This window comes from Amia ocellicauda, chromosome 14, assembly GCF_036373705.1.
Source record: "Amia ocellicauda isolate fAmiCal2 chromosome 14, fAmiCal2.hap1, whole genome shotgun sequence".
Taxonomy (NCBI): domain Eukaryota; kingdom Metazoa; phylum Chordata; class Actinopteri; order Amiiformes; family Amiidae; genus Amia; species Amia ocellicauda.
The window spans coordinates 669,775-697,687 of record NC_089863.1 but is presented as its reverse complement, the minus strand read 5'-3'; the positions used below and the strand labels follow the sequence as shown (position 1 = coordinate 697,687).

The 27,913-nt window shown below is 50.9% G+C and overlaps 1 protein-coding gene across 4 annotated transcripts in view; it reads right to left on the bottom strand.

The window, feature by feature from the left end:
- LOC136768177 (disks large homolog 4) overlaps positions 1-18,033 on the bottom strand; it is a 64,422-nt gene extending 46,389 nt beyond the window's left edge. For 3 of the 4 annotated variants that reach the window (XM_066722245.1, XM_066722247.1, XM_066722248.1), the window contains exon 1: positions 6,715-6,798. In XM_066722245.1, the coding sequence (XP_066578342.1) occupies positions 6,715-6,756 (42 nt within the window). In that variant the 5' untranslated portion in view covers positions 6,757-6,798. Of the gene's footprint in view, positions 1-6,714; positions 6,799-17,880 lie in introns of those variants that run through there. The other variant, XM_066722246.1, reaches the window with a different exon arrangement.
- Between the last annotated feature and the right edge of the window lie 9,880 nt (positions 18,034-27,913).

The following is a 27,913-nucleotide window of genomic DNA, read 5'->3' as shown; positions in this document are numbered from 1 at the left end:
GGGGCTCTGTGCTCAGCTCTCTCTCAGCTCTGTGCTCAGCTATCTCTCTGGGCTCTGTACTCAGCTCTCTCTCTGGGCTCTGTGATCAGCTCTCTCTCAGGGCTCTATGCTCAGCTCTCTCTCTCTGGGCTCTGTGCTCAGCTCTCTCTCTCTCTCAGGGCTCTGTGCTCAGCTCTCTCTCAGGGCTCTGTGCTCAGCTCTCTCTCTCTCTGGGCTCTGTGCTCAGCTCTCTCTCAGCTCTGTGCCCTGCTCTCTCTCTCAGCTCTGTGTTCAGCTCTCTCTGGGCTCTGTATTCAGCTCTCTCTTGGGGCTCTGTGTTCAGCCCTCTCTCAGCTCTGTGCTCAGCTATCTCTCTGGGCTCTGTACTCAGCTCTCTCTCTCTGGGCTCTGTGCTCAGCTCTCTCTCAGGGCTCTGTGCTCAGCTCTCTCTCTCTGGGCTCTGTGCTCAGCTCTTTCTCTCAGGGCTCTGTGCTCAGCTCTCTCTCAGAGCTCTGTGCTCAGCTCTCTCTCTCTGGGCTCTGTGCTCAGCTCTCTCAGGGCTCTGTGCTCAGCTCTCTCTCAGGGCTCTGTACTCAGCTCTCTCTCAGGGCTCTGTGATCAGCTCTCTCTCAGCTCTGTGCCCTGCTCTCTCTCTCTCAGTTCTGTGTTCAGCTCTCTCTGGGCTCTGTGTTCAGCTCTCTCTGGGCTCTGTGTTCAGCTCTCTCTCAGGGCTCTGTGATCAGCCCTCTCTCAGCTCTGTGCTCAGCTATCTCTCTGGGCTCTGTACTCAGCTCTCTCTCTGGGTTCTGTGCTCAGCTCTCTCTCTCTGGGCTCTGTGCTCAGCTCTCTCTCAGGGCTCTGTGCTCAGCTCTCTCTCAGGGCTCTGTACTCAGCTCTCTCTCAGGGCTCTGTGATCAGCTCTCTCTCAGCTCTGTGCCCTGCTCTCTCTCTCTCAGCTCTGTGTTCAGCTCTCTCTGGGCTCTGTGTTCAGCTCTCTCTGGGCTCTGTGTTCAGCCCTCTCTCAGCTCTGTGCTCAGCTATCTCTCTGGGCTCTGTACTCAGCTCTCTCTCAGGGCTCTGTGCTCAGCTCTCTCTCAGGGCTCTGTGCTCAGCTCTCTCTCTCAGGGCTCTGTGATCAGCTCTCTCTCAGCTCTGTGCCCTGCTCTCTCTCTCAGCTCTGTGTTCAGCTCTCTCTGGGCTCTGTGCTCAGCTCTCTCTTGGGGCTCTGTGTTCAGCCCTCTCTCAGCTCTGTGCTCAGCTATCTCTCTGGGCTCTGTACTCAGCTCTCTCTCTCTGGGCTCTGTGCTCAGCTCTCTTTCAGGGCTCTGTGCTCAGCTCTCTCTCTCTGGGCTCTGTGCTCAGCTCTTTCTCTCAGGGCTCTGTGCTCAGCTCTCTCTCAGGGCTCTGTGCTCAGCTCTCTCTCTCTGGGCTCTGTGCTCAGCTCTCTCTCAGGGCTCTGTGCTCAGCTCTCTCTCAGGGCTCTGTGCTCAGCTCTCTCTCTCTGGGCTCTGTGCTCAACTCTCTCTCAGGGCTCTGTACTCAGCTCTCTCTCAGGGCTCTGTGATCAGCTCTCTCTCAGCTCTGTGCCCTGTTCTCTCTCTCTCAGCTCTGTGTTCAGCTCTCTCTGGGCTCTGTGTTCAGCTCTCTCTGGGCTCTGTGTTCAGCTCTCTCTCAGGGCTCTGTGATCAGCTCTCTCTCAGCTCTGTGCCCTGCTCTCTCTCTCAGCTCTGTGTTCAGCTCTCTCTTGGGGCTCTGTGTTCAGCCCTCTCTCAGCTCTGTGCTCAGCTATCTCTCTGGGCTCTGTACTCAGCTCTCTCTCTGGGTTCTGTGCTCAGCTCTCTCTCTCTGGGCTCTGTACTCAGCTCTCTCTCAGGGCTCTGTGCTCAGCTCTCTCTCTCAGGGCTCTGTACTCAGCTCTCTCTCAGGGCTCTGTGATCAGCTCTCTCTCAGGGCTCTGTGATCAGCTCTCTCTCAGCTCTGTGCCCTGCTCTCTCTCTCAGCTCTGTGTTCAGCTCTCTCTGGACTCTGTGTTCAGCTCTCTCTGGGCTCTGTGTTCAGCTCTCTCTTGGGGCTCTGTGTTCAGCCCTCTCTCAGCTCTGTGTTCAGCTCTCTCTGGGTTCTGTGCTCAGCTCTCTCTCTCTGGGTTCTGTACTCAGCTCTCTCTCTCTGGGTTCTGTGCTCAGCTCTCTCTCTCTGGGCTCTGTACTCAGCTCTCTCTCAGCTCTGTGCTCAGCTATCTCTCTGGGCTCTGTACTCAGCTCTCTCTCTCTGGGCTCTGTGCTCAGCTCTCTTTCAGGGCTCTGTGCTCAGCTCTCTCTCTCTGGGCTCTGTGCTCAGCTCTTTCTCTCAGGGCTCTGTGCTCAGCTCTCTCTCAGGGCTCTGTGCTCAGCTCTCTCTCTCTGGGCTCTGTGCTCAGCTCTCTCTCAGGGCTCTGTGCTCAGCTCTCTCTCAGGGCTCTGTGTTCAGCTCTCTCTCTCTGGGCTCTGTGCTCAGCTCTCTCTCAGGGCTCTGTACTCAGCTCTCTCTCAGGGCTCTGTGATCAGCTCTCTCTCAGCTCTGTGCCCTGTTCTCTCTCTCTCAGCTCTGTGTTCAGCTCTCTCTGGGCTCTGTGTTCAGCTCTCTCTGGGCTCTGTGTTCAGCTCTCTCTCAGGGCTCTGTGATCAGCTCTCTCTCAGCTCTGTGCCCTGCTCTCTCTCTCAGCTCTGTGTTCAGCTCTCTCTTGGGGCTCTGTGTTCAGCCCTCTCTCAGCTCTGTGCTCAGCTATCTCTCTGGGCTCTGTACTCAGCTCTCTCTCTGGGTTCTGTGCTCAGCTCTCTCTCTCTGGGCTCTGTGCTCAGCTCTCTCTCTCTGGGCTCTGTGCTCAGCTCTCTCTCAGGGCTCTGTACTCAGCTCTCTCTCAGGGCTCTGTGATCAGCTCTCTCTCAGGGCTCTGTGATCAGCTCTCTCTCAGGGCTCTGTGCCCTGCTCTCTCTCTCAGCTCTGTGTTCAGCTCTCTCTGGACTCTGTGTTCAGCTCTCTCTGGGCTCTGTGTTCAGCTCTCTCTTGGGGCTCTGTGTTCAGCCCTCTCTCAGCTCTGTGTTCAGCTCTCTCTTGGGGCTCTGTGCTCAGCTCTGTCTCAGGGCTCTGTGCTCAGCTCTCTCTCTCAGGGCTCTGTGCTCAGCTCTCTCTCAGGGCTCTGTTCAGATCTCTCTCAGCTCTGTGTTCAGCTCTCTCTCTGGGTTTTGTGCTCAGCTCTCTCTCTGGGCTCTGTGCTCAGTTCTCTCTCTCTGGGCTCTGTACTCAGCTCTCTCTCTCTGGGTTCTGTGCTCAGCTCTCTCTCTCTGGGCTCTGTACTCAGCTCTCTCTCAGCTCTGTGCTCAGCTCTCTCTCTCTGGGTTTTGTGCTCAGCTCTCTCTCTGGGCTCTGTGCTCAGCTCTCTCTCTCTGGGCTCTGTACTCAGCTCTCTCTCAGCTCTGTGTTCAGCTCTCTCTCTGGGTTTTGTGCTCAGCTCTCTCTCTGGGCTCTGTGCTCAGTTCTCTCTCTCTGGGCTCTGTACTCAGCTCTCTCTCAGCTCTGTGCTCAGCTCTCTCTCTGGGCTCTGTGCTCAGCTCTCTCTCTCTGGGCTCTGTGCTCAGTTCTCTCTCTCTGGGCTCTGTGCTCAGCTCTCTCTCTCTGGGCTCTGTACTCAGCTCTCTCTCAGCTCTGTGCTCAGCTCTCTCTCTGGGCTCTGTGCTCAGCTCTCTCTCTCTGGGTTCTGTACTCAGCTCTCTCTCTGGGTTCTGTGCTCAGCTCTCTCTCTCAGGGCTCTGTGTTCAGCTCTCTCTCTGGGCTCTGTGCTCAGTTCTCTCTCTCAGGGCTCTGTTCAGATCTCTCTCAGCTCTGTGCTCAGCTCTCTCTCTGGGCTCTGTACTCAGCTCTCTCTCAGCTCTGTGCTCAGCTCTCTCTCTCTGGGCTCTGTGCTCAGCTCTCTCTCTCTCTCAGGGCTCTGTGTTCAGGCAGCTGCCCCGTCTCTCCGTCACTGTTGCAGTCAGACCAGGGCAGCATTTTGACAACCGTGTCAAACAGGCATGATAATCGATCACAGAGCAAATCACACTCATTCACTCCCTCGTACTCTCTTCCTGTCTCTCTCGCTGTCTCTATCCCTCCCTCCCTCTCTCTCTGTCTGTCTCTCTTTCTGTCTCCCTCCCTCTGTCTCTCTCCCGCTCCCTGTTCAGAACCGTCTGGAATGCTAGCCAGTTTCCATGGATAGTGTGATATTGTGAAATTCCACCCGACAACAACAACACTGTGGGACCAGGGAGCAGCAGACAGGCTGTGACTCCGGACTCGCCATCTTCATTCAAACTGTCATTCTGTGACTGAGAATGACCACACACTCACTCACTCACACACCGACACACACACACTCACTCACTCACACACCGACACACACACACTCACTCACTCACTCACACACCGACACACACACACTCACTCACTCACTCACACACCGACACACACACACACTCACTCACTCACACACCGACACACACACACTCACTCACTCACTCACACACCAACACACACACACACACTCACTCAGACACCGACACACACACACTCACTCACTCACTCACACACCGACACACACACACACTCACTCACTCACACACCGACACACACACACTCACTCACTCACTCACACACCAACACACACACACACACTCACTCAGACACCGACACACACACACTCACTCACACACCGACACACACACACTCACTCACACACCGACACACACACACTCACTCACTCACTCACACACCGACACACACACACTCACTCACTCACACATCGACACACACACACTCACTCACTCACACACCGACACACACACACTCACTCACTCACTCACACACCGACACACACACACTCACTCAGACACCGACACACACTCACTCACTCACTCACACACCGACACACACACTCACTCTGCTCTGTGTCACTGTGCTGTCCCTTTGTCTCAGATTTTCTTCACTTGTTGAATGTGAGTTGCTGAGGACTATGTGCCAACATAACAGGAGAAGACCCTGCTGGCCTGGACTGGACTGTGTCTCTCAGGACCAGGGCCAAGACCCTGCTGGACTGGACTGTGTCTCTGCAGGACCAGGGCTGAGACCCTGCTGGACTGGACTGTGTCTCTCAGGACCAGAAACCCTGCTGGACTTGACTGTGTCTCTCAGGACCAGAGACCCTGCTGGACTGGACTGTGTCTCTCAGGGCCAGGGCCGAGACCCCGCTGGACTGGACTGTGTCTCTCAGGACCAGGGCCGAGACCCCGCTGGACTGGACTGTGTCTCTGCAGGACCAGGGCCGAGACCCCGCTGGACTGGACTGTGTCTCTTTAGGACCAGGTCCAGGACCCCGTAGACTGGACTGTGTCTCTCAGGACCAGGGCGGAGACCCTGCTGGACTGGACCAGACCCTGACCCTCTGTATGCTGTTAGGTGTCTGTGTTTTGCACAGATAGTGAGGTAGGTCTCCTTCATTATTAGGTAATTACAGCACAATTCCCTAACGACAGGAACATTCCCTAATTAACCGCAGCACCACCGCCTAATTAAATATCTGTCAGACACATTAGGACAGAGATAGCGTGTAGCAACTCACTCTCTCACTTTCTCACTCTCTGGACTGGAATACACTGGACTGGACTGGACTGGACTGGGGGAGGAGGTCAGTCTTGGTTTGAACAGGAATGTCACAACACTGGGCGCTCACCTGACGCCTGCACACACACACACACACACACACACACACACACACACACACACACAGACACGCCAGCACGCATGGGCATCAATTGGAACACACACTCACATATGTGCACACACAACACATGCACACATACATACACGCGCACACACAACACACTCATAGACATAAACACGCAACACAGAAACCACAAGACAATCCAGCACTCAGTGTCAGGCCTAACGCCTCAACTGCAGCCTGAGAGAGGGAGGGAGGGAGAGAGAGAGAGAGGGATCGGGAGAGGAGAGAAACAAGGGAGGCTATAATGACAGAGAGACAGAGAGATTGAGACAGAGGCAGAGAGAGAGGTAGAGGAAAGAAGGAGCGAAGAAAGAGAGAGAGGGAGGGAGGAAGATGTAATCAGGCAGGTTGTGTACATGTATCACAACACACACACACAGTGATTCATATCTCCGTGACACCAATATTATGTTTTTCCGGGGGGGGTGGGTGGGCGGATGTTCTTTTTCTTTCCCCAAACACGTCTCTGGCAAACAACTTATGGCCTCCATACTGCCCCCCCAACACAAACACACACACACACACACACATGCTGAAAACACGCAGACAGACAGACACACTCACACACAGCAGCAGCCTCCTCTCAAGTCTGTACAAACCCCCCCCCGAGCAACCGGTGCTCAACAACAACCAGAACAACAACAACAACAACAACCACAACCACAACAGCAGCTCTCACAATGGTACAGATCTTAATCATGACAATAAGAGGAATCAGCGTCCCAATAAATGCATCGCAGTAGTGGCACTTCCCCTCTGCCAGCACTGACAACAGTTTCCCTTCACAGCGATGCAACGGCAGCACACACACACTGACACACTGACACACACTCACACGCTGACACACTCGCACAGCGGCACACACACACACACGCACACACGCACTCGCACAACGGAGCCGGAGAACGGCATCGGCAGTACAGAGGAGCGGGCAGACCTACCACACACGGACAGAGAGATGGCAGCTTGGCTCTTCCCTTCATCAGAGAGAGATACACACAGCCACTTCCTACAGACGCTCACAGAGAGAGAGAGAGGGAGCGAGAGAGGGAGGGAGGGAGGGAGAGAGAGAGAGGGAGAGGGGGGGAGAGAGAGAGAGGATGGGGTGAGGGTGGGAGTTAGATGGAGGAAGTGGGTGGGGGGGAGATGGAGGGATGGCGGGGTGGAGGAGGAGGAGGAGAGGGAGGGTGGGTCGGGAGAAGGAAAGAGACAGGAGACAGACAGAGAGAAGGAGAGAGAGAGAAGAGGGGGATTAGGCAAGTGAGTTCAGGAGAAGATTAAAGCCAGAGGAGGGAGGGAGAGAGAGAGAGAGAGAGAGAGGGAGGGAGGGAGGGAGGGAGAGGGCGAAGGAGAGAGGGAAGGAGCGTGTGCGCGTCAGTGAAAGACGGAGAGGAAGGGACGGAGGTGGAGTGAGAGAGACCAAGACGGAGAGGCTGAAGGATGCGGGAGAGGAGAGGAGAGAAGCAGAGAAGGAGGGAGAGGGAGAACGCGGAGGGGGGTGCGGCGCCGAGCCGGACCGGGCAGGACTGGACTGGACTGGAGTGGAGTGGAGTGGAGTGGAGTGGGTGCCGATCCCTCACTCACACACTGCCTGCCTGCCTGCACTGTGACTCACAGAGAGAGAGAGAGAGAGAGAGAGAGAGAGAGAGGGAGAGCCAGCCAGCACGAGTGACGGGAGGAGCGAGAGAGATGCTCACCTACGCTTTCAGGAATTTCACTCCTTTCCTCTCAGCCCAGCACTGCCTTTTTTTAAACACATTCTCTCACTATTTCTTACCCTTAATGAGAGCGAGAAAGCGAGAGAGAGAGAGAATGTGTGGAACTGGAGTCATTTTTCAGCAGTCAATATTGTCCTCACAGTCCAGTCCCCTCCCACAGCCCGGTCACTATAGTCCAGCCCAGCCCAGGCCCCTCACTGAATGATTTGGCTTCCCTGGATGATTTATTAGAGTCTGCTGGTTGATCCTTAAGAAGTTATCTCCCCCCCTCCCTCCCTCAGTCTCTGATCCATCTGTTCTTCTTATCTACTTATTCACCGTTTATTTTAATAAAAGGACCTGTTAATTGATTGAGGAGCTGCTGAGTCCACAGAGAGTACATGGCTACCCTGGACTGTACTATGCTACACTACACTGTACTATACTATACTGTACAGTACTACACTGTACTATACCACACTACACTGTACTATACTATACTGCACTGAACTATACTACACTGTACTGCACTACACAATACTGTACTATACTATACTCTGCTACACTACACTGTACTACACTATACTCTATGGTGCTATACTGTACTATGCTACACTGTACTATACTACACTATACTTTACTGCACTATACTATACTGTTCTGTACTATACCACACTATACTATACTACACTGTACTATACTATACTATGCTGTACTTTACTATACTATACTATACTGTACTGTAGCCTGTACAGTGCAATGCAGTGTCGGTGTGTCAGTTTGTTGGAGTGATTTGTTGACTGATGGACACACAGTGTGTAAGACTAACACCCTGCTACACTCTGACATTCACTGTTGGGACCGGGGGGGCAACTGTCTGTATGTCCCTCCCTCTCTCTCTCTCCCTCTCTCTCTCTCTCTCTCTCTCTCTCTCTCTCTCTCTCTCAGTATTCTATCCACGATGCCCCTACCATGTCGTCATGGCAACAATCGGGGCCTGATAGCTTGGTTGCTAGGCGACTGACATCATCGGTGAGAAGTATGTGAAGATAAAAAAAATCTGAAACAAATAAAACCAAGAGACCAGAGAGAGACCGCAACACAACTGAGTGAGTGTGTGTGTGTTTCTATGTGTGTGTGTGACTGCTACACTGACTGACTGACTGACACACTGACTGACTGACACACTGACTGACTGACTGACACACTGACTGACTGACACACTGACTGACTGATTAACTGACACACTGACTGACTGAGACTGTCTCAGAGACGCACTGTGTTGCTGTGCTGCCGCTTGGGGCTCAGCTGTACACAGAGCAGAGAGAGTTGCCCGAGAGAGTCTGCCGGCGTCCCGACACACAACAACGGGACAACAACAGTCAATCCAGTGAAGATGAACACAATCCTTCAGTGCTCCATGCTTTGTTTTATGTGCTGTTTGTTGCGTGGTCTGTGTTGTGTGTTGCACGTGGACATGTGATCCTCTGTCATGCATTCTTCTCAAACCTCAGAACACACACACACACACACACACACACACACACACACACACACACACACACACACACACACACAAATGCACTGATTGAGCACAATACCCAGAGGCTCCACTAGGGGTCAGTGTGTGTTAGGGCAGCAGCTCTAACAGCTCCACAGATCAGATATCGAGTACAACGCACACAACAACCACAACAACAGCAGCAGCAACAACAACAACGACAACAATAATAAAACATTTGAAAAACATTTCATCGTGCGGGATCCAGAAATCAGAAACATCTCCTATTGACACCACACAGCCCCCCCACACCTCCATGAACAACACCCCTCCACACCCCCGACACAGCACACCCGACTGGGACTGAGACAACTGCCATACAGCCATTACTGAGCCTGGGGAGGGGTGGGAGAGAGAGGGAGAAAGAGGGAGAGAGAGAGGTGGGGAGGGGGAGGGAGCGGGAGAAGAAGCCCTGTCCAGGCCAAGCACACATCCACCCGCAGTCCCTCGAAAGAGCTTCACTGAACGGAGACATGTACAGAACCAGAGCCGGTCCACTCAGGGAGACACAGAGGCGTTCGTCTCACACTCGCTCTGTCGCTCTCTCCCTCGATCAGGAGGTATTTATCAGGTTTGGGTTTAACAGAGATATTAGCAATGAAATCAATTCACTCGCTCTCTCCCTCCCGAATTCAAACCCAAAGTCACACAAGCTTTATTGGTAGGACCAGAGCGCTCCGGGACCCAAGTGTTCAGATCGCATTACAGCACCGCGCCACTACAGCACAGAGAGAGACTACACAAGCGGCATGATACCGAAATAAGATAGTAACAAAACAACAACACTGCGTTAAACAATAAACCATCTACCCCCTCTCCCAGTTCCCTCTCCCCCTCTCTCTCTCTCTATCTCTCTCTCCCCCTCTCTCTCTCTCTCAGTATTGTCGTGACAGTGTTGCCAAAGCTTTTAAGCAACATAATTGTTGTATATTTACACAATATTGATAACAGACAACATCAATATAATTACATACAGCCTTGTATCATCCATCGCTCTTAATACAGACCATGTAACGCACACAGACACCCTGTCCCCCAGCCTGTCTCTCCCTCTCTCCCCCTCATCCACCTGCCTCCCTCTCTCTCCATCCCTCCATTACTCCATTCCTCTCTCCCTGTCTCTATCTATCCTGATCAGCTCTACGGGGAGAATCCGTCATGCTGTTAGTTTTCCACTGTGTCCTCAGTTCACCTTGCCCCTGTGTATCTCTTTTTCTCTCTCAAAAACTCCCTTCTTTCTTGTCTCTCTCTCTCTGGATCACTTATCTAACTTCCCATCTCTCTCTTTCTTACTCTTTGGAGTCCACTGTTGTTCTCCCTCTCTCCCTTCCTCCCTCCTCACTCTTTCTCATCCTGACATCCTTCCTTTCTGTCTCTCTCTGAATCACCCAACTCTGTAGCCCTGTGACTCTGTCTAACCCTCCTCTCTCTCTCTGTGTCTCCTATCTCTCTCTACCTCTCTCTGCCTCCTCTCTCTCTCTGCCTCCTATCTCTCTCTACCTCTCTCTGCCTCCTCTCTCTCTCTGCCTCCTATCTCTCTCTACCTCTCTCTGCCTCCTTTCTCCGTGTCTCCCTCTCGCAGCCTGGTGTGCCGTCAGCATTTCACACCCTGACAGTGTTAGAGTCAGAAAAGCTTCACACCCCCTCCCTCTCTCCCCCTCTCCCTCTCCCTCCCTCTCTCTCTCATCTCACCGTTACTTTCTTCTATAAAGGGATGGAGTAGATACAGCATCATACAAAGGAAGCCCTGTCTGTCTGTCTGTCTGTTAGTCTGTCTGTTTAGTTCTACAGAATAGTTACAACCCAAGAAATGGGAAGAGAAACAAAGAAAAAGAGTTAGAAAGACAGAGAGAGAGGGAGAAAAAGAAAGAGAGAGAGATCTTATCTGTGCACTTTCTTTACATAATTAAAATTCAGTCTGTACATCATTACCACAGCCTGTAGAGCTGCTCCACACCACACCACACAACGACACCACGACACGTACCACACTCTTGCTCTTCCACTGGCCTTCCCCTCTCCCTCTCCCTCCCTCTCCCTCTCTCTCCCTCTCCATCTTCCTCACCCTCTCCCTTCTCCCTTGCTCTCCCTCTTCCACACCATCTCCCTCTCCTTCTCCCTCTTCCTCTCTCTCTCTCAGTATTATGCATCATGTCTTCTGTGTGAAGGTCTGGGATCAGATGATTTCTGAGCTGCGGTCCCACCATCGCGCCCCAGTGACCTTGACCAGGGGATCGATGGGAGCGAGAGACAGACGCAGACTGACTCCCAGACTACTGCACTGAAGTGCATTCACTCTGTCACACACACACACACACACTCTCACACACACACTCTTTCACATGCACACACACACACTCTCAGACACTCACACACACACACACACTCTCTCACACAAACACACACACACACACACACACTCTCAGACACTCACACACACACACACACACTCTCACACACACACACAAACACACACACACACACACACTCTCACACACACACACACTCTCAGACACTCACACACACACACACACACACACACTCACACACTCTCACACACACACACACTCTCAGACACTCACACACACACACACACACACACATTCTTACACAGGACAGCCGTGCTCATACAAATGCAATATCAATACAGACACTTGACATGTTTTGAATGACTTTATTGTCAGTCTGGTGGCCGTGTTGTTGGATGTGGGGCGAATGTGAGAGAGGGGACCAAGTGAGCTGCGCACCATTGACTGGGAACCACTGCTGCACTGTACTGCACTCTACTGCACTCTGCTGTACGATACCGCACTGTACTGCACTCTACTACATTGCTGCACTCTACTGCACTCTGCTGTACGATACCGCACTGTACTGCACTCTACTACATTGTTGCACTCTACTGCACTCTGCTGTACGATACCGCACTGTACTGCACTCTACTACATTGTTGCACTCTACTGCACTCTGCTGTATGATACTGCACTGTACTGCACTCTACTGCATTGCTGCACTGTACTGCACTGTACTACACTCTGCTGTACAATATCAGACTGTACTGCACTCTACTGCATTGTTGCACTCTACTGCACTGTTCTGCATTGCTGAACTCTAATGTACGATACTGCACTGTACTGCACTCTACTGTATGATACTCTACTGCACTCTAATGTACAATACTGCACTCTAATGTATGATACTGCACTCTATTGCACACTACTGCACTGTACTGCACTGTACTGCACTCTAATGCACTGTACTGTAATGCAGTGATCTGAACTTTAGTACTCTGTATTGTACTTTATAAAGTTTATTAACCTCCATTACAATATACTGCACTCTGATGTACTATACTGCAGTGTACAACAGTACTCTAATGTACTATACTGTAATTCAGTGCTCTGTACTCTAGTGTACTACTCTACTGCAGTGTACTACTCTGTACTGTACTATACTGCACTGCACTTTACAAAGTTTATTACAATAAACTGCACTGTACTAAACTATAAGGTACTAAACTACACAGCACTATACTGTACTGCACTTTACTGCAGTGTACTGCACTGCAGAATGTTAACATCCTCTGCAGTGCACAGTCACCTTGATCACGTGTTAAATGGTAGTTACCTGGTTTAAACGAATAATCATCATCATCATCAACATTATCATCATCTTCATCATCATCATCATCATAATAATAATAATAATAATAATAATAATAATTCCTGACACACTCTAGTTCCTCAACACTCCCTTTATTTCTGTCTCCCCTCCCTCTCTCCCTCTCTCTCTCTCGCTCCTCAGCTCCCCACATCCATAATTAATCAGGAGGAGATTAATGAGCGAGAGACAGAGACAGAAGGAGAGAGAGAGAGGAAGCAGGAGAGAGGGAGGAGAGGGGGGGAGTCTGTATCCTGTCTCTGCCAGTGCTTTTGGAAATGCCTGTGTGAACCTGTCATGTCAATAAAGTTTGTTTTGAATTTGAATTTGAGACAAAGAGACACAGAGAGAGAGAGCTGACAACTATACCCATGTGTGTGTCTATGTGTGTGTGTAGTGTGTGTTTGTGTGTTTTCTATGCAAACAGTCTGCCCTTCCACTACACCCTGCTCTGTCCTGCAGCCTCTCCTGTCTAATATCACACAGCGGGGTCTCAGCCCTGGTCCTGAGAGACACAGTCCAGTCCAGCAGGGTCTCAGCCCTGGTCCTGAGAGACACAGTCCAGTCCAGTGGGGTCTCGGCCCTGGAGACGGCACTAAGACACTGAGTCACTAAGATGCAGAGACACTGAAACACAGTATGAGATAATGAGACACTGAGACACTGAAACACCAAGACGCAGAGACATTGAGATGCAGAGACACAGAGACACTGAGACACTGAGATCCAGAGACACTGAGACACAGACAGAGGAAGGCACTACTGCGTATTGGAGAGCTAAGGGCACAGCTTTACAACTGGAACTCCATGACTAAACTGACTGACTGACTTACACACTGACTGACTAACACACTGACTGACACACTGCCTGACTGACTGACACACTGCTTGACTGACTGACCGACTGACACACTGACTGACTAACACACTGACTGACCAACTGACACACTGACTGACTGACACACTGACTGACTGACTGACTGACTGGCACACTGTCTGATTGACACACTGACTGACACACTGACTGACTGACACACTGACTAAATGAGTGACACACTGACTGACTGACGCATTGACTGACTGACTGCCTGAGAAACTGGCTGACTGACTGATACACTGACTGACACACTGACTAACTGAGTGCCACACTGACTGACTGACACACTGTTGTGACTGACACACTGACTGACACACTGACTGATTGACTGATACACTGACTGACACACTGAATTACTGAGTGACACACTGACTGACTGACTGACACACTGATGTGACTGACACACTGACTCACTGAATGAGTGACTGATTGACTGTCACACTGACTGACTGACACACTGACTCACTGACTGACACACTGAATGATTGACACACTGACTCCCCCGCCCCACAGAGTGTCACACCAGTTCAGTCTGAAGCTCAGGACACTTCTTGTTGCTGTATTCAGTAAAGTGGTCAGTTACCTACAACTGTTATGCCTTCACACCTGTCAGCAGGTAACCCCGGATCACAAACAACAGACTTAACAACAACACCCATCTTCCCGAGTCACAACCAGCCGGAGCACAGCCTCCCCACGCTGACCAGTCCCTCTCCACACGCCGGCCTGCCACCACGCCGGCCTGCCAGATGCCCGGGCCGCCAGACGCATTCGTTTACACGCTTGTTTACACAGTCCCTTGCTCGCCTGGCCCCACGCTGCAGGAGGAGAGGGCCAGCTGGAAAGAAGGGATTACTCCTTCTCTCCTCTTCTCCCCCCTACTAATTACCGTGGCAGAAAACAGAGTGAAAAACAAAACAATGGAAAGAGAGAGAGAGAGGGACAGAGAGGGATACTGCTGTTCCCTCACTGTGTAACACACTTCAAACAGTCACACACACACTGTACCCTGACACACACACACACAGTCACACTCACACACAGACACAGTCACACAGACATATTCACAACTCACATACAGTCACACTCACACACAGACACACTCACACAGTTACTCACACACACTTACTCACATTGACACACACAGACACACACACATACACTATCACTCACACACATTGCCACAAACATTGACACACTATCACTCACATTGACACACACACACACTATCACTCACACACATTCACACACACACACACACACACACTATAACTCACACACACATTATCACACACACACACACACATTGACACAAACATTGACACACTATCACTCACATTGACACACACACACACTATCACTCACACACAATGACACACTCACTCACATTGACACACACACACACACACATTGACACACTCACACACATTGACACACACTAACACACATTGACACACACTAACACACTATCACTCTCACACACACATTGACACAAACATTGACACACTATCGCTCACATTGACACACACACACTATCACTCACACACATTCACACACACACACACACTATCACTCACACACACACATTGACACAAACATTGACACACTATCACTCACATTGACACACACACACTATCACTCACACACAATGACACACTCACTCACATTGACACACACACACACACATTGACACACACTAACACACATTGACACACACACACACACTATCACTCACACACACACATTGACACAAACATTGACACACTATCACTCACATTGACACACACACACTATCACTCACACACATTCACACACACACACACACTATCACTCACACACACACATTGACACAAACATTGACACACTATCACTCACATTGACACACATACACACACACAATCACTCACACACATTGCCACAAACATTGACACACTATCACTCACATTGACACACACACACTATAACTCACACACACACACATTGACACAAACATTGACACACTATCACTCACATTGACACACACACACACTATCACTCACACACAATGACACACTCACTCACATTGACACACACACACACACACATTGACACACACTAACACACATTGACACACACACACACACTATCACTCACACACACACATTGACACAAACATTGACACACTATCACTCACATTGACACACACACACTATCACTCACACACATTCACACACACACACACACACTATCACTCACACACACACATTGACACAAACATTGATACACTATCACTCACATTGACACACACACACACACACAATCACTCACACACATTGCCACAAACATTGACACACTATCACTCACATTGACACACACACACTATCACTCACACACATTCACACACACACACACACACACACACACACAATCACTCACACACATTGCCACAAACATTGACACACTATCACTCACATTGACACACACACACTCTCACTCACACACATTCACACACACACACGCACACTATAACTCACACACACACACACATTGACACAAACATTGACACACTATCACTTACATTGACACACACACACACTATCACTCACACACAATGACACACTCACTCACATTGACACACACATTGACACACACACACACACTATCACTCACACACACACATTGACACAAACATTGACACACTATCACTCACATTGACACACACACACACTATCACTCACACACATTGACACACACACACATTGACACACTCACTCACATTGACACACACACACTATCACTCACACACATTGACACACTCACTCACATTGACACACACACACTATCACTCACACACATTGACACACATACATTGACACACTCACACACATTCACACACACACACACACTATAACTCACACACACATTATCACACACACACACATTGACACACTGTCACTCACATTGACACACACACACACACTATCACTCACACACATTGACACACACACACATTGACACACTCACTCACATTGACACACACACACTATCACTCACACACATTGACACACTCACTCACATTGACACACACACACTATCACTCACACACATTGACACACATACATTGACACACTCACACACTTTGACACACTCACTCACATTGACACACACATACACACTATCACTCACACATTGACACACTCACTCACATTGACACACACACATTGACACACTCACTCACATTGACACACACACACTATCACTCACACACATTGACACACTCACTCACATTGACACACACACACACACACACACTATCACTCACACATTGACACACTCACTCACATTGACACACACACACACTATCACTCACACACATTGACACATTCACTCACATTGACACACTCACTCACATTAACACACACACACACACTATCACTCACACACATTGACACACACACACACATTGACACATTCACTCACATTGACACACACACACATTGACACACTCACTCACATTAACACACACACACACACACACACTATCACTCACTCACATTAACACACTCACTCACATTGACACACACACACTATCACTCACACACATTGACACACTCACTCACATTGACACACACACACTATCACTCACACACATTGACACACTCACTCACACTATCACACACACACATTGACACATTCACTCACATTGACACACACACATTAACACACTCACTCACATTAACACACACACACACACACTATCACTCACACACATTGACACACTCACTCACATTGACACACACATTTATGTTCATTGGTACAGACAAAGCGGTAGGAAAGACAGAATAAAGACAAAGAATAAACAGCGATTTTGGAACAGACCGACAGGGAGAGCGAGAGAGGGAGAGAGAACAGAACACAAGGATCAAAAGAGAAACAGCAGAGAGAGAAGGAGAGAGGGAGTGAGGGAAGGGAATGAAGGAAAAGGAAAAACAGAACGGGAACGAATGATAGAGAGAGAGAGTGAGAGAGAGGGAGACCGTGACAGTGCGTTACGAGAGAGAGAGAGAAGGCAGAATGGAGAGATGGAAACACGGAGGGGAAAGACCGGCAGAGACACAGAGAGAGACAGAGAGAGAGAGATGTCCAGAAAAAACCCCAACAAAAACATCCAACTCATCTCTTCCCCATCCCTCTCTCCTCAGTCACACACACATGCACACACGTCCATCTCTCCCTCAGCTTCTCTCTCTCTCTCCCCCCCTCTCTCTCTCTCTCTCTCTCTCTCTCTCTCTCTCTCTCTCTCAGTATACAGCAGGAGCGGTTGATCTCTTACCTTGGTTGTGACAATACAAAGGCAATCCATTGTTCAGGGACCAAACAGGTGGGAGATACAGTGGAGCCCGACCATGCCCAGTCCAGAACAGGCCTCCACTGTTCCCAACGCACGACTCCCTCTCTCTCTCTCTCTCCCTCCCTCCCTCCCTCTCTCTCTCCCTCTCTCTCCCTCTCTCTCTTTCTCCTTTCTTTTCCCGTGCTTTTCCGTTTCTTTCCTGCGTTCAGCTCTTCTGTGTGCTTGTCTCTCACACTCTCTCTCTATGTATCTCAGCCTCTCTCTCTCTCTCTCTCTCTCTCTCTCTTTCTCTCTCTTTCTTTAACGTGTTTTTTCTCTTTTCTGATTAGCAAAAGAAAAGAGGTGTAGAGAGAGAGATAGAAGGGGGGGTGGATGGGTAGGTGGGTGGGTGAGGGTTGAGGGAGGGGGGGTAGCTGAAGAGGGGAGGGGGATTGGTCTGGGGAAAAATAGAGAGAGAGAGAGAAAGAGAGAGAGAGAGAGGTAGGGATATAGAGAACTGAGGGCAGTCTACAATTGTGAAGAAGGGGAGAGGAGAGAGATTGAGGAAGTGTGGGGAGACAGGAGAGAGGGAGGGAGGGAGGTGTGTGGGGGGGTTATGGGAAAAGAGAAGGAGGGACAGAGGGAGGGAGGGAGGAGTGGAGAGGGAAGGGTGAGGGGATTTAGTTTCTGTGTGTGTGAGAGAAAGACGGAGAAGAGAGGGAGAGAGAGAACGTGTGAGTCTGTGACAGCAAGAGAGACGAGGGGATGTTGGGGGAGAGAGACAGAGAGATGGGAAGAGGGGAACCGGGAGAGAGAGAGAAAGAGGGAGGGAGGGAGGGAGGGAGGGGTGGAAGGGGACGGTGTGGAACAAACGAAGGGGAGAGAAAATAAGTAAATAAAGGGAGGGATGGATTGTCAGCCGAGGAGGAGAGGAGAGGAGAGCGGGAGTCGGCGGAGGGAGGAATGCGAGCAGGGAGGAGAGGCTGGGCTAGAGAGAGAGAGAGAGAGAGAGGGAGGGAGGGAGGGAGACTGTGTGTGTGAGTGAGTGAGAGAGGGAGGGAGAAAGAGAGAGGATGCAGATTCCTCGCTGACAGACATCGGCGCTGATCCGGGAGCAGATTAGCATGACAAAGAGAGGACGGACAAAGGAGAAGAGAAGAAAAGAGGAGAGGAGAGGAGAGCAGGGAACGTGTGTGTCTCTGGCCGTGCCGGTGCGGTGCCGGGCCGCGTGTGCCGGGCCGGGGGCAGCTGTCGGTGTCTCCGCGCTGGTGAAGCCGGTTGGTGCGGTGACGGGGAGGCAGCAGTTGCCACGGCGATGTGTGGTTGTCGTTGCCGTGGTTATCGCCTGCTCACTGTGACTCAGCCGGCCGTCTGCGGCCCCCGCCAACGCACCCCGCACACGCTAACAACACGCTAACCACACTGCCGGCCAGCCGCACTCGCACACTCGCACACACCCTCACAGACGCATGGGCGCTAATGAGACATGCTCGTCTGTCTCTCTTGCTCTCTCTCCTCCTGTCTCTCTGTCCTCGTCTGTCTCTCTCCCTCTCTCTCTCCTCCTCTGTCACTCTCTCACTCTCTCGTCTCACTCTCTAACTCTCTCCTTCGTATGTCTCTCTCTCACTCTCTGCTCATCTGTCACTCTCTCACTCTGTCCTCATCTGTCTCTCTCTCACTCTCACCCTGTCTCTCTCATATGCTCTCCTTCTCTGCTCTAGTCTTCCCCTTCCTCTTCTCCATCTCTCTTTCTCCCTCTCTCTCTCACGACCCCGTCTGACCCCACAGTTGTCCCTACAGCTGCTGTGATGCACAGACTGGTCAAAGGTCAGGGGGTCGCAAACTTCACCTGTTCCCAGGACAAAGACAGGCGGGGGGGCAGAGCGAGTGAGTGAGTGAGTGAGTGAGTGAGAGAGAGAGAGAGAAAGGGAGAACAGAGGAGGGAAAAGGAGAATTGAAGGGGGGAGCTGGTGTTGGGTGACCTGTGTGAGACACTACATGACAACACAGCACAGCATAGTGTGTGTATGTGTGTCTGTGTGTCTGTGTGTGTGTATGTGTGTGTGTGTCTGTGTGTGTGTCAGTGGGTGTGAGAGCATGTGTGTGTGTGTGTGTGTGTGTGTGTGTGTGTGTGTGTTTCAGTGGGTGTGAGAGCATGTGTGTGTGTCTGTGTGTGTATGTGTGTGTGAGTGTGTATGTGGGTGTGAGAGCATGTGTGTGTGAGTGTGTGTGTGTGTGTGTGTGTGAGTGTGTGTGTCTGTATGTGTGTGTGAGTGTGTGTGTGTGTGTGAGTGTGTGAGTCTGTATGTGTGTGTGAGTGTGTGTGAGTGTGTGAGTCTGTATGTGTGTGTGTCTGTATGTGTGTGTGTCAGTGGGTGTGAGAGCATGTGTGTGTGTGTGTGTGTGTGTGTCAGTGGGTGTGAGAGCATGTGTGTGTGTGTGTGTCAGTGGGTTTGAGAGCATGTGTGTGTGTGTCAGTGGGTGTGAGAGCATGTGTGTGTGAGTGTGTGTATGTGTGTGTGTGTGTGTGTCAGTGCTGTGTGAGTGTGTGTGTGTGTGTGTGTCACTGCTGTGTGAGTGTGTGTGTGAGTGTGTGTGTGTGTCAGTGCTGTGTGAGTGTGTGTGTGAGTGTGTGTGTGTGTCAGTGCTGTGTGTGTGTGTGTGAGTGTGTGTGTGTGTCAGTGCTGTGTGTGTGTGTCAGTGGGTGTGAGAGCATGTGTGTGTGTGTGTGTGTCAGTGCTGTGTGTGTGTGTGTGTCAGTGCTGTGTGAGTGTGTGTGTGAGCGTGTGTGTGTGTGTGTGTCAGTGCTGTGTGTGTGTGTGTGTCAGTGCTGTGTGAGTGTGTGTGTCAGTGTTGTGTGAGTGTGTGTGTGTGTCAGTGCTGTGTGTGTGTGTGTCAGTGGGTGTGAGAGCATGTGTGTGTGTATGTGTGTGTGTGTGTGTGTGTCAGTGGGTGTGAGAGCATGTGTGTGTGTATGTGTGTGTGTCTGTGTGTGTGAGCATGTGTGTGAGTGTGTGTGTGTGTCAGTGCTGTGTGTGTGTGTCAGTGCTGTGTGAGTGTGTGTGTCAGTGTTGTGTGAGTGTGTGTGTGTGTGTCAGTGCTGTGTGTGTCAGTGGGTGTGAGAGCATGTGTGTGTGTATGTGTGAGTGTGTGTGTGTGTCAGTGCTGTGTGAGTGTGTGTGTGTGTGTGTGTGTGTGTGTGTCAGTGCTGTGTCAGTGAGTGGAAGTGCGCTGTCTCTTTAAGGCAGCGGACTGTACCACTGTGTGAGAATCCGCAGGGGCAGCTGGACTAGAGACTAGCGTCTCCCTAGAGCAGCCTGCGCTCCTGAGACAGAACAGCCCCCCCCTGCAGCTCAGAGGCAATGGTGCAGCACTAAAGCGGTTGAGGATCATAAACACACACCTGTCCGCAGGGAGCTGGAGCTCCAGCAGCCCAACACACACACACACACACACACACACACACACACACACACACACACACACACACACACACACACACACACACACACACACACACACACACACTGAAGTGTACTGTACTGCGGGCTGCAACATCGGACTCTCTGCAAATGAAAGGGTGATCCCAGGAGACAGACAGAAAATTATGAATAATTAAAAGAGAAAAAAGAGAAAGAAAAATCTCCAGGAGGAAAAATGATCATTCAGCTATTAACCCCTTGTGTACCAGACAATCACACACACACACACACACACTCATAAACACACATTGTCTCAGACACACACACTCACACACACACATACTAGCACATACAAAAACACACACTCATAAACACACACTGTCACGCACTGTCTCACTCTTTCACACACACACTCTCTCTCTCACACACACACACTCATAACACACACACAAACACACACACTCACACACACACAAACACACACACTCATAAACACACATTGTCTCAGACACACACACACACACACACACACACACACACATAAACACACACACACACACAAACTATCACACACTGTCTCACTCTCACACACACATACTCATACACACACACACTGTCACATACATTCTCTACACAGATGGACTGGACTGAACTACTCAGGGCTGGACTACACAGGGCTGGACTGGGCTGGACTCGACTACACAGGGCTGGACTGGGCTGGACTCGACTACACAGAGCTGGACTGGACTTTGCTGGACTACACTGGACTGGACTGGACTACACAGGGCTGGACTGGACGGGACTGGGCTGGACTGCAGGACACAGCGTGGCTCTAGTACAGTTTGGCAGCTGCAGCACCGTGGCAGCTGCAGGTCTCTGCTGCCCCTTAGTGGGCAAACTGCAGAGTGCCGGCATGGACTGAGCATTTCAGCACTTCTGTCTTTGCCACTGCACTCCCGAAATCTGCTCCCAAGACACAGCATGGCTCAGAATAACACAGCATGGCACAGCATGGCTCAGAATAACACAGCATGGCACAGCATGGCTCAGAATAACACAGCATGGCACAGCATGGCTCAGAATGGCACAGAATGACACAGATTGGCACAGAATGGGACAGTATTTCCCTCACTCTGTCACACACACATGCTTCAGTCTGTATAGAACTGATCATGACCCTGTGCTTGCTGGCACACACGTGAACTCTGACCTCCATCCCTCCCCTCCTCTCCTCCTCTCTTTTCACAGTAATATTCAGGGATCAGCGCCCCCCCCCCACCCCCATCAATCCTGTCTCACCAGCACTGGCGTCTGCGGGCGAGCGGCGGTGCGGGTCTCACACACAGCCAGCTCGTAGAACTCCTGGATATCTGTACAGAGAGAGAGAGAGAGAGAGAGAGAGGGTTAATATCCACACCCTGAGAGAGAGAGAGGGAGAGAAGGAGAGAGAGGGTTAATATCCACACCCTGAGAGAGAGAGAGGGAGAGAAGGAGAGAGAGGGTTAATATCCACACCCTGAGAGAGAGAGAGGGAGAGAAGGAGAGAGAGGGTTAATATCCACACCCTGAGAGAGAGAGAGGGAGAGAAGGAGAGAGAGGGTTAATATCCACACCCTGAGAGAGAGAGAGAGAGAGAGAGGGAGAGAAGGAGAGAGAGGGTTAATATCCACACCCTGAGAGAGAGAGAGGGAGAGAGGGAGAGAGAGTGCAGGGTGTACTTGCAGCAGTGAGAGAGGTAGAGGGAGACAGTATCACAGTAATGACCACAGCTGTTTAAACTCCCTCCATCCCTCTCTCATTCCCTCCCTCCACCAGCGCTCTGTCTCGGGCTGGGATCTCTGGGCTGATCTTTGTGTTAATCCGCAGTGATGTAAGACTGGGCTCTAATCCCCAAACCCTCACTGCAGCTTAAAGCACGGCTAAATATAGAGGCCAGGGAGAGAGGGAGAGACAGATGGGGAAGAGAGGAACGGAGGGTTTGAGAGAAGGAAGGAAACAGAGATTACCCCCTTGTCTGTGTCATCTGTTCTCACAGGAGAGAGAGAGACAGAGTAAGAGAGAGAAAGAGCAGAGAGGAGAGATACTTGAATTTGAATTGACAGAGAGAGGAAGAGAGAAAGGCACTTATTCAATGTCAGTCAGTGTGTCAGTGTCTGAATCAGTCAGTGTGTCAGTGTGTGAGTCAGTCAGTGTGTCAGTGTGTGAGTCAGTCAGTGTGTCAGTGTGTGAGTCAGTCAGTGTGTCAGTCAGTCAGTGTGTCAGTGTGTGAGTCAGTCAAGTCAGTGTGTCAGTCAGTCAGTGTGTCAGTCAGTCAGTGTATCAGTGTGTCAGTCAGTCAGTGTGTCAGTGTGTGAGTCAGTCAAGTCAGTCAGTGTGTCAGTCAGTCAGTGTTTCAGTGTCAGTCAGTCAGTGTGTCAGTCAGTGTGTCAGTCTGCCAGTCAGTCAGTGTGTCAGTTAGTCAGTGCATCAGTCAATTAGTCAGTGCATCAGTCAGTCAGTCTGCCAGTCAGTCAGTGTGTCAGTCAGTGTGTCAGTTAGTCAGTGCATCAGTCAGTCAGTCTGCCAGTCAGTCAGTGTGTCAGTCAGTGTGTCAGTTAGTCAGTGCATCAGTCAGTTAGTCAATGTGTCAGTCTGCCAGTCAGTCAGTGTGTCATTCTGATGTGTTAATGTTATGATGCCATACAGTTCTAATGACCTGACACTCCCCCCCACTCACCCAGCAGGGCCTGGAACAGGTCGCTCTGGAAGATGTTGAGCAGTTTCTCGGCTCGAACCCGGAACCCCTCGTCTCCTGCAGCCAGCTGGCACTCCTCCATCAGACGCAAAGCCTTCTGGGTATCTGAGGGACCGGGGTGAAAGACAGCCAGTTACTTCCAGAGACCCACAGACTGACTGACCATCTGGGGCAGAGACTGAGAGACACATTGCAGTCCAGTCCAGCAGGGTCTCAGCCCTGGTCCTGAGAGACACAGTCCAGTCCAGCAGGGTCTCAGCCCTGGTCCTGTGAAACACAGTCCAGTCCAGCAGGGTCTCAGCCCTGGTCCCGAGAGACACAGTCCAGTCCAGCAGGGTCTCAGCCCTGGTCCTCAGAGACACAGTCCAGTCCAGCAGGGTCTCAGCCCTGGTCCTCAGAGACACAGTCCAGTCCAGCAGGGTCTCAGCCCTGGTCCTGAGAGACACAGTCCAGTCCAGCTGGGTCTCAGCCCTGGTCCTGAGAGACACAGTCCAGTCCAGCAGGGTCTCAGCCCTGGTCCTGAGAGACACAGTCCAGTCCAGTCCTTTAATTAGTGTTAAGTGTGTGAAGCACATTCTCATAATTATCATCATAGATTTAACCAGGAACTGTGGAAAAAAGTGTCAAGGTTACACAGCTTTTTACAGTGCAGTGTGTGTGTGTGTACGTGTGTGTGTGTACGTGTGTGTATATATAACATAAGGGAAGGAAAACTGTCAGAGAGGGAGAGGGGCAGGAGACAGGGAGAGTGAGAGAGGAGACAGGCGGAGAGAGAGAGAGAGAGAGAGAGTACAGTTTAACAGAAGTCGCACAGTCACCGCAGGACAGAGCGCTGCCACAGGGACTCACGGACTGACACTCTCTCTCTCTCACTCCCTCCATTCATCCCCCACTCTCTGTCCCAAACTTTCCTCTTCCTCTGTCTCTCTCTCTGTGTCTTTCCTCTGTGAAATGAGCTGGTCAAAACTGCGGATGTCTCGACTGAAGCCGGGAGACAGGCGGGGTCGGGGGGCAGCGTGGGACGGAGGGAGGGACGCGGGGAGGCCGAGTCGCACACTCACCTTGCCTCTTCAACGGCATCGCTCGCTCTCTCTCTCGCCCGCTAATCCCGTCCCTCGAGCAGCAGCTGTCCGTCTTAAACCTATTTAGGGATTGAGAGGCCGGCCGGGGAGGATTGTGGGACCCGTAGTGCCGTGTGATGTGGGTGGTGAACAACACGCAGGACGCCCATGTGTGTTTGTTGTGCGTGTCTGCGTCTGTCAGTGATGTGAGTTCAGGGTGTATAGATTCATTTCACATGTATCATTGTACTACACTAGAGTTTCAGTGTGTCATATTGTTGTTATATTTGTTCCTCTCGTGCATAATGGTGTGATTTTCTGTGTGTAACTCCCAGCAGAGGCATAGGACCCACACAACGTCACAATCACACACTTGCTTTAGTCACTACACCCCAACAACTGCCTTATTGCCTTGCCTACCCAGGACTCATTTAACTTAGTGATACTTCAGGAATTAGTTTGTTTTGTGTTTGGTGTTGTGTGTTGTGTATCTGTGTTGTGCATCAGTGTTATGTGTTGTGTGCGGTGTTGTGTGTTGTGTACCTGTGATGAGTGTGGTGCTGTGTGTTGTTTTGTGTGTTGTGTGTGGTGCTGGGTGTTGTGTATCTGTGATGTGTGTAGTGCTGTGTGTTGAAAGTGGTGTTGTGTGTTGTGTATCTGTGCTGTGTGTGGTGCTGTGTGTTGAGTGGGGTTCTGTGTGTTGTGTACCTGTGATGTGTGTCGTGCTTTGTTGTGTGCGGTGTTGAGTGCGGTGTTGTGTGTTGTGTGTGCTGTGTGTGGTGCTGTGTGTTGAGTGCAGTTCTGGGTGTTGTGTGCGGTGTTGTGTATCTATGATGTGTGTGGTGCTGTGTGTTGAGTGCAGTGTTGAGTGCAGTTCTGGGTGTTGTGTGTGGTGCTGTGTGTTGAGTGCAGTTCTGTGTGTTGTGTATCTATGATGTGTGTGGTGCTGTGTGTTGAGTGCAGTGTTGAGTGCAGTGTTGTGTGTGGTGCTGGTGTGTTGAGTGCGGTGTTGAGTGCAGTTCTGGGTGTTGTGTGCAGTATTGTGTGTGGTGCTGTGTGTTGAGTGTGGTTCTGGGTGTTGTGTGCGGTGTTGTGTGCGGTGCTGTGTGTTGTGTGCGGTGTTGTGTGTTGTGTATCTATGATGTGTGTGGTGCTGTGTGTTGAGTGCGATGTTGAGTGCAGTTCTGGGTGTTGTGTGCAGTGTTGTGTGTGGTGCTGTGTGTTGTGTGCGGTGTTGTGTATCTATGATGTGTGTGGTGCTGTGTGTTGAGTGCGGTGTTGAGTGCAGTTTTGGGTGTTGTGTGCAGTGTTGTGTGCGGTGTTGTGTATCTATGATGTGTGTGGTGCTGTGTGTTGAGTGTGGTTCTGGGTGTTGTGTGCGGTGTTGTGTGCAGTTCTGGGTGTTGTGTGCAGTGTTGTGTGTGGTGCTGTGTGTTGTGTGCAGTGTTGTGTGTTGTGTATCTATGATGTGTGTGGTGCTGTGTGTTGAGTGCGGTGTTGAGTGCAGTTCTGGGTGTTGTGTGCAGTGTTGTGTGTGGTGCTGTGTGTTGTGTGCGGTGTTGTGTATCTATGATGTGTGTGGTGCTGCGGTGTTGAGTGCAGTTCTGGGTGTTGTGTGCGGTGTTGTGTATCTGTGATGTGTGTGGTGCTGTGTGTTGAGTGCGGTTCTGGGTGTTGTGTGCAGTGTTGTGTGTGGTGCTGTGTGTTGTGTGCGGTTCTGGGTGTTGTGTGCAGTGTTGTGTGTGGTGCTGTGTGTTGTGTGCGGTGTTGTGTGTTGTGTATCTGTGATGTGTGTGGTGCTGTGTGTTGAGTGTGGTTCTGGGTGTTGTGTGCGGTGTTGTGTGCAGTTCTGGGTGTTGTGTGCAGTGTTGTGTGTGGTGCTGTGTGTTGTGTGCAGTGTTATGTGTTGTGTATCTATGATGTGTGTGGTGCTGTGTGTTGAGTGCGGTGTTGAGTGCAGTTCTGGGTGTTGTGTGCAGTGTTGTGTGTGGTGCTGTGTGTTGTGTGCGGTGTTGTGTATCTATGATGTGTGTGGTGCTGCGGTGTTGAGTGCAGTTCTTGGTGTTGTGTGCGGTGTTGTGTATCTGTGATGTGTGTGGTGCTGCGGTGTTGAGTGCGGTTCTGGGTGTTGTGTGCGGTGTTGTGTATCTGTGATGTGTGTGGTGCTGCGGTGTTGAGTGCAGTTCTGGGTGTTGTGTGCAGTGTTGTGTGTGGTGCTGTGTGTTGTGTGCGGTGTTGTGTATCTATGATGTGTGTGGTGCTGCGGTGTTGAGTGCAGTTCTGGGTGTTGTGTGCGGTGTTGTGTATCTGTGATGTGTGTGGTGCTGTGTGTTGAGTGTGGTTCTGGGTGTTGTGTGCGGTGTTGTGTGCAGTTCTGGGTGTTGTGTGCAGTGTTGTGTGTGGTGCTGTGTGTTGTGTGCAGTGTTGTGTGTTGTGTATCTATGATGTGTGTGGTGCTGTGTGTTGAGTGCGGTGTTGAGTGCAGTTCTGGGTGTTGTGTGCAGTGTTGTGTGTGGTGCTGTGTGTTGTGTGCGGTGTTGTGTATCTATGATGTGTGTGGTGCTGCGGTGTTGAGTGCAGTTCTGGGTGTTGTGTGCGGTGTTGTGTATCTGTGATGTGTGTGGTGCTGTGTGTTGAGTGCGGTTCTGGGTGTTGTGTGCAGTGTTGTGTGTGGTGCTGTGTGTTGTGTGCGGTTCTGGGTGTTGTGTGCAGTGTTGTGTGTGGTGCTGTGTGTTGTGTGCGGTGTTGTGTGTTGTGTATCTGTGATGTGTGTGGTGCTGTGTGTTGAGTGTGGTTCTGGGTGTTGTGTGCGGTGTTGT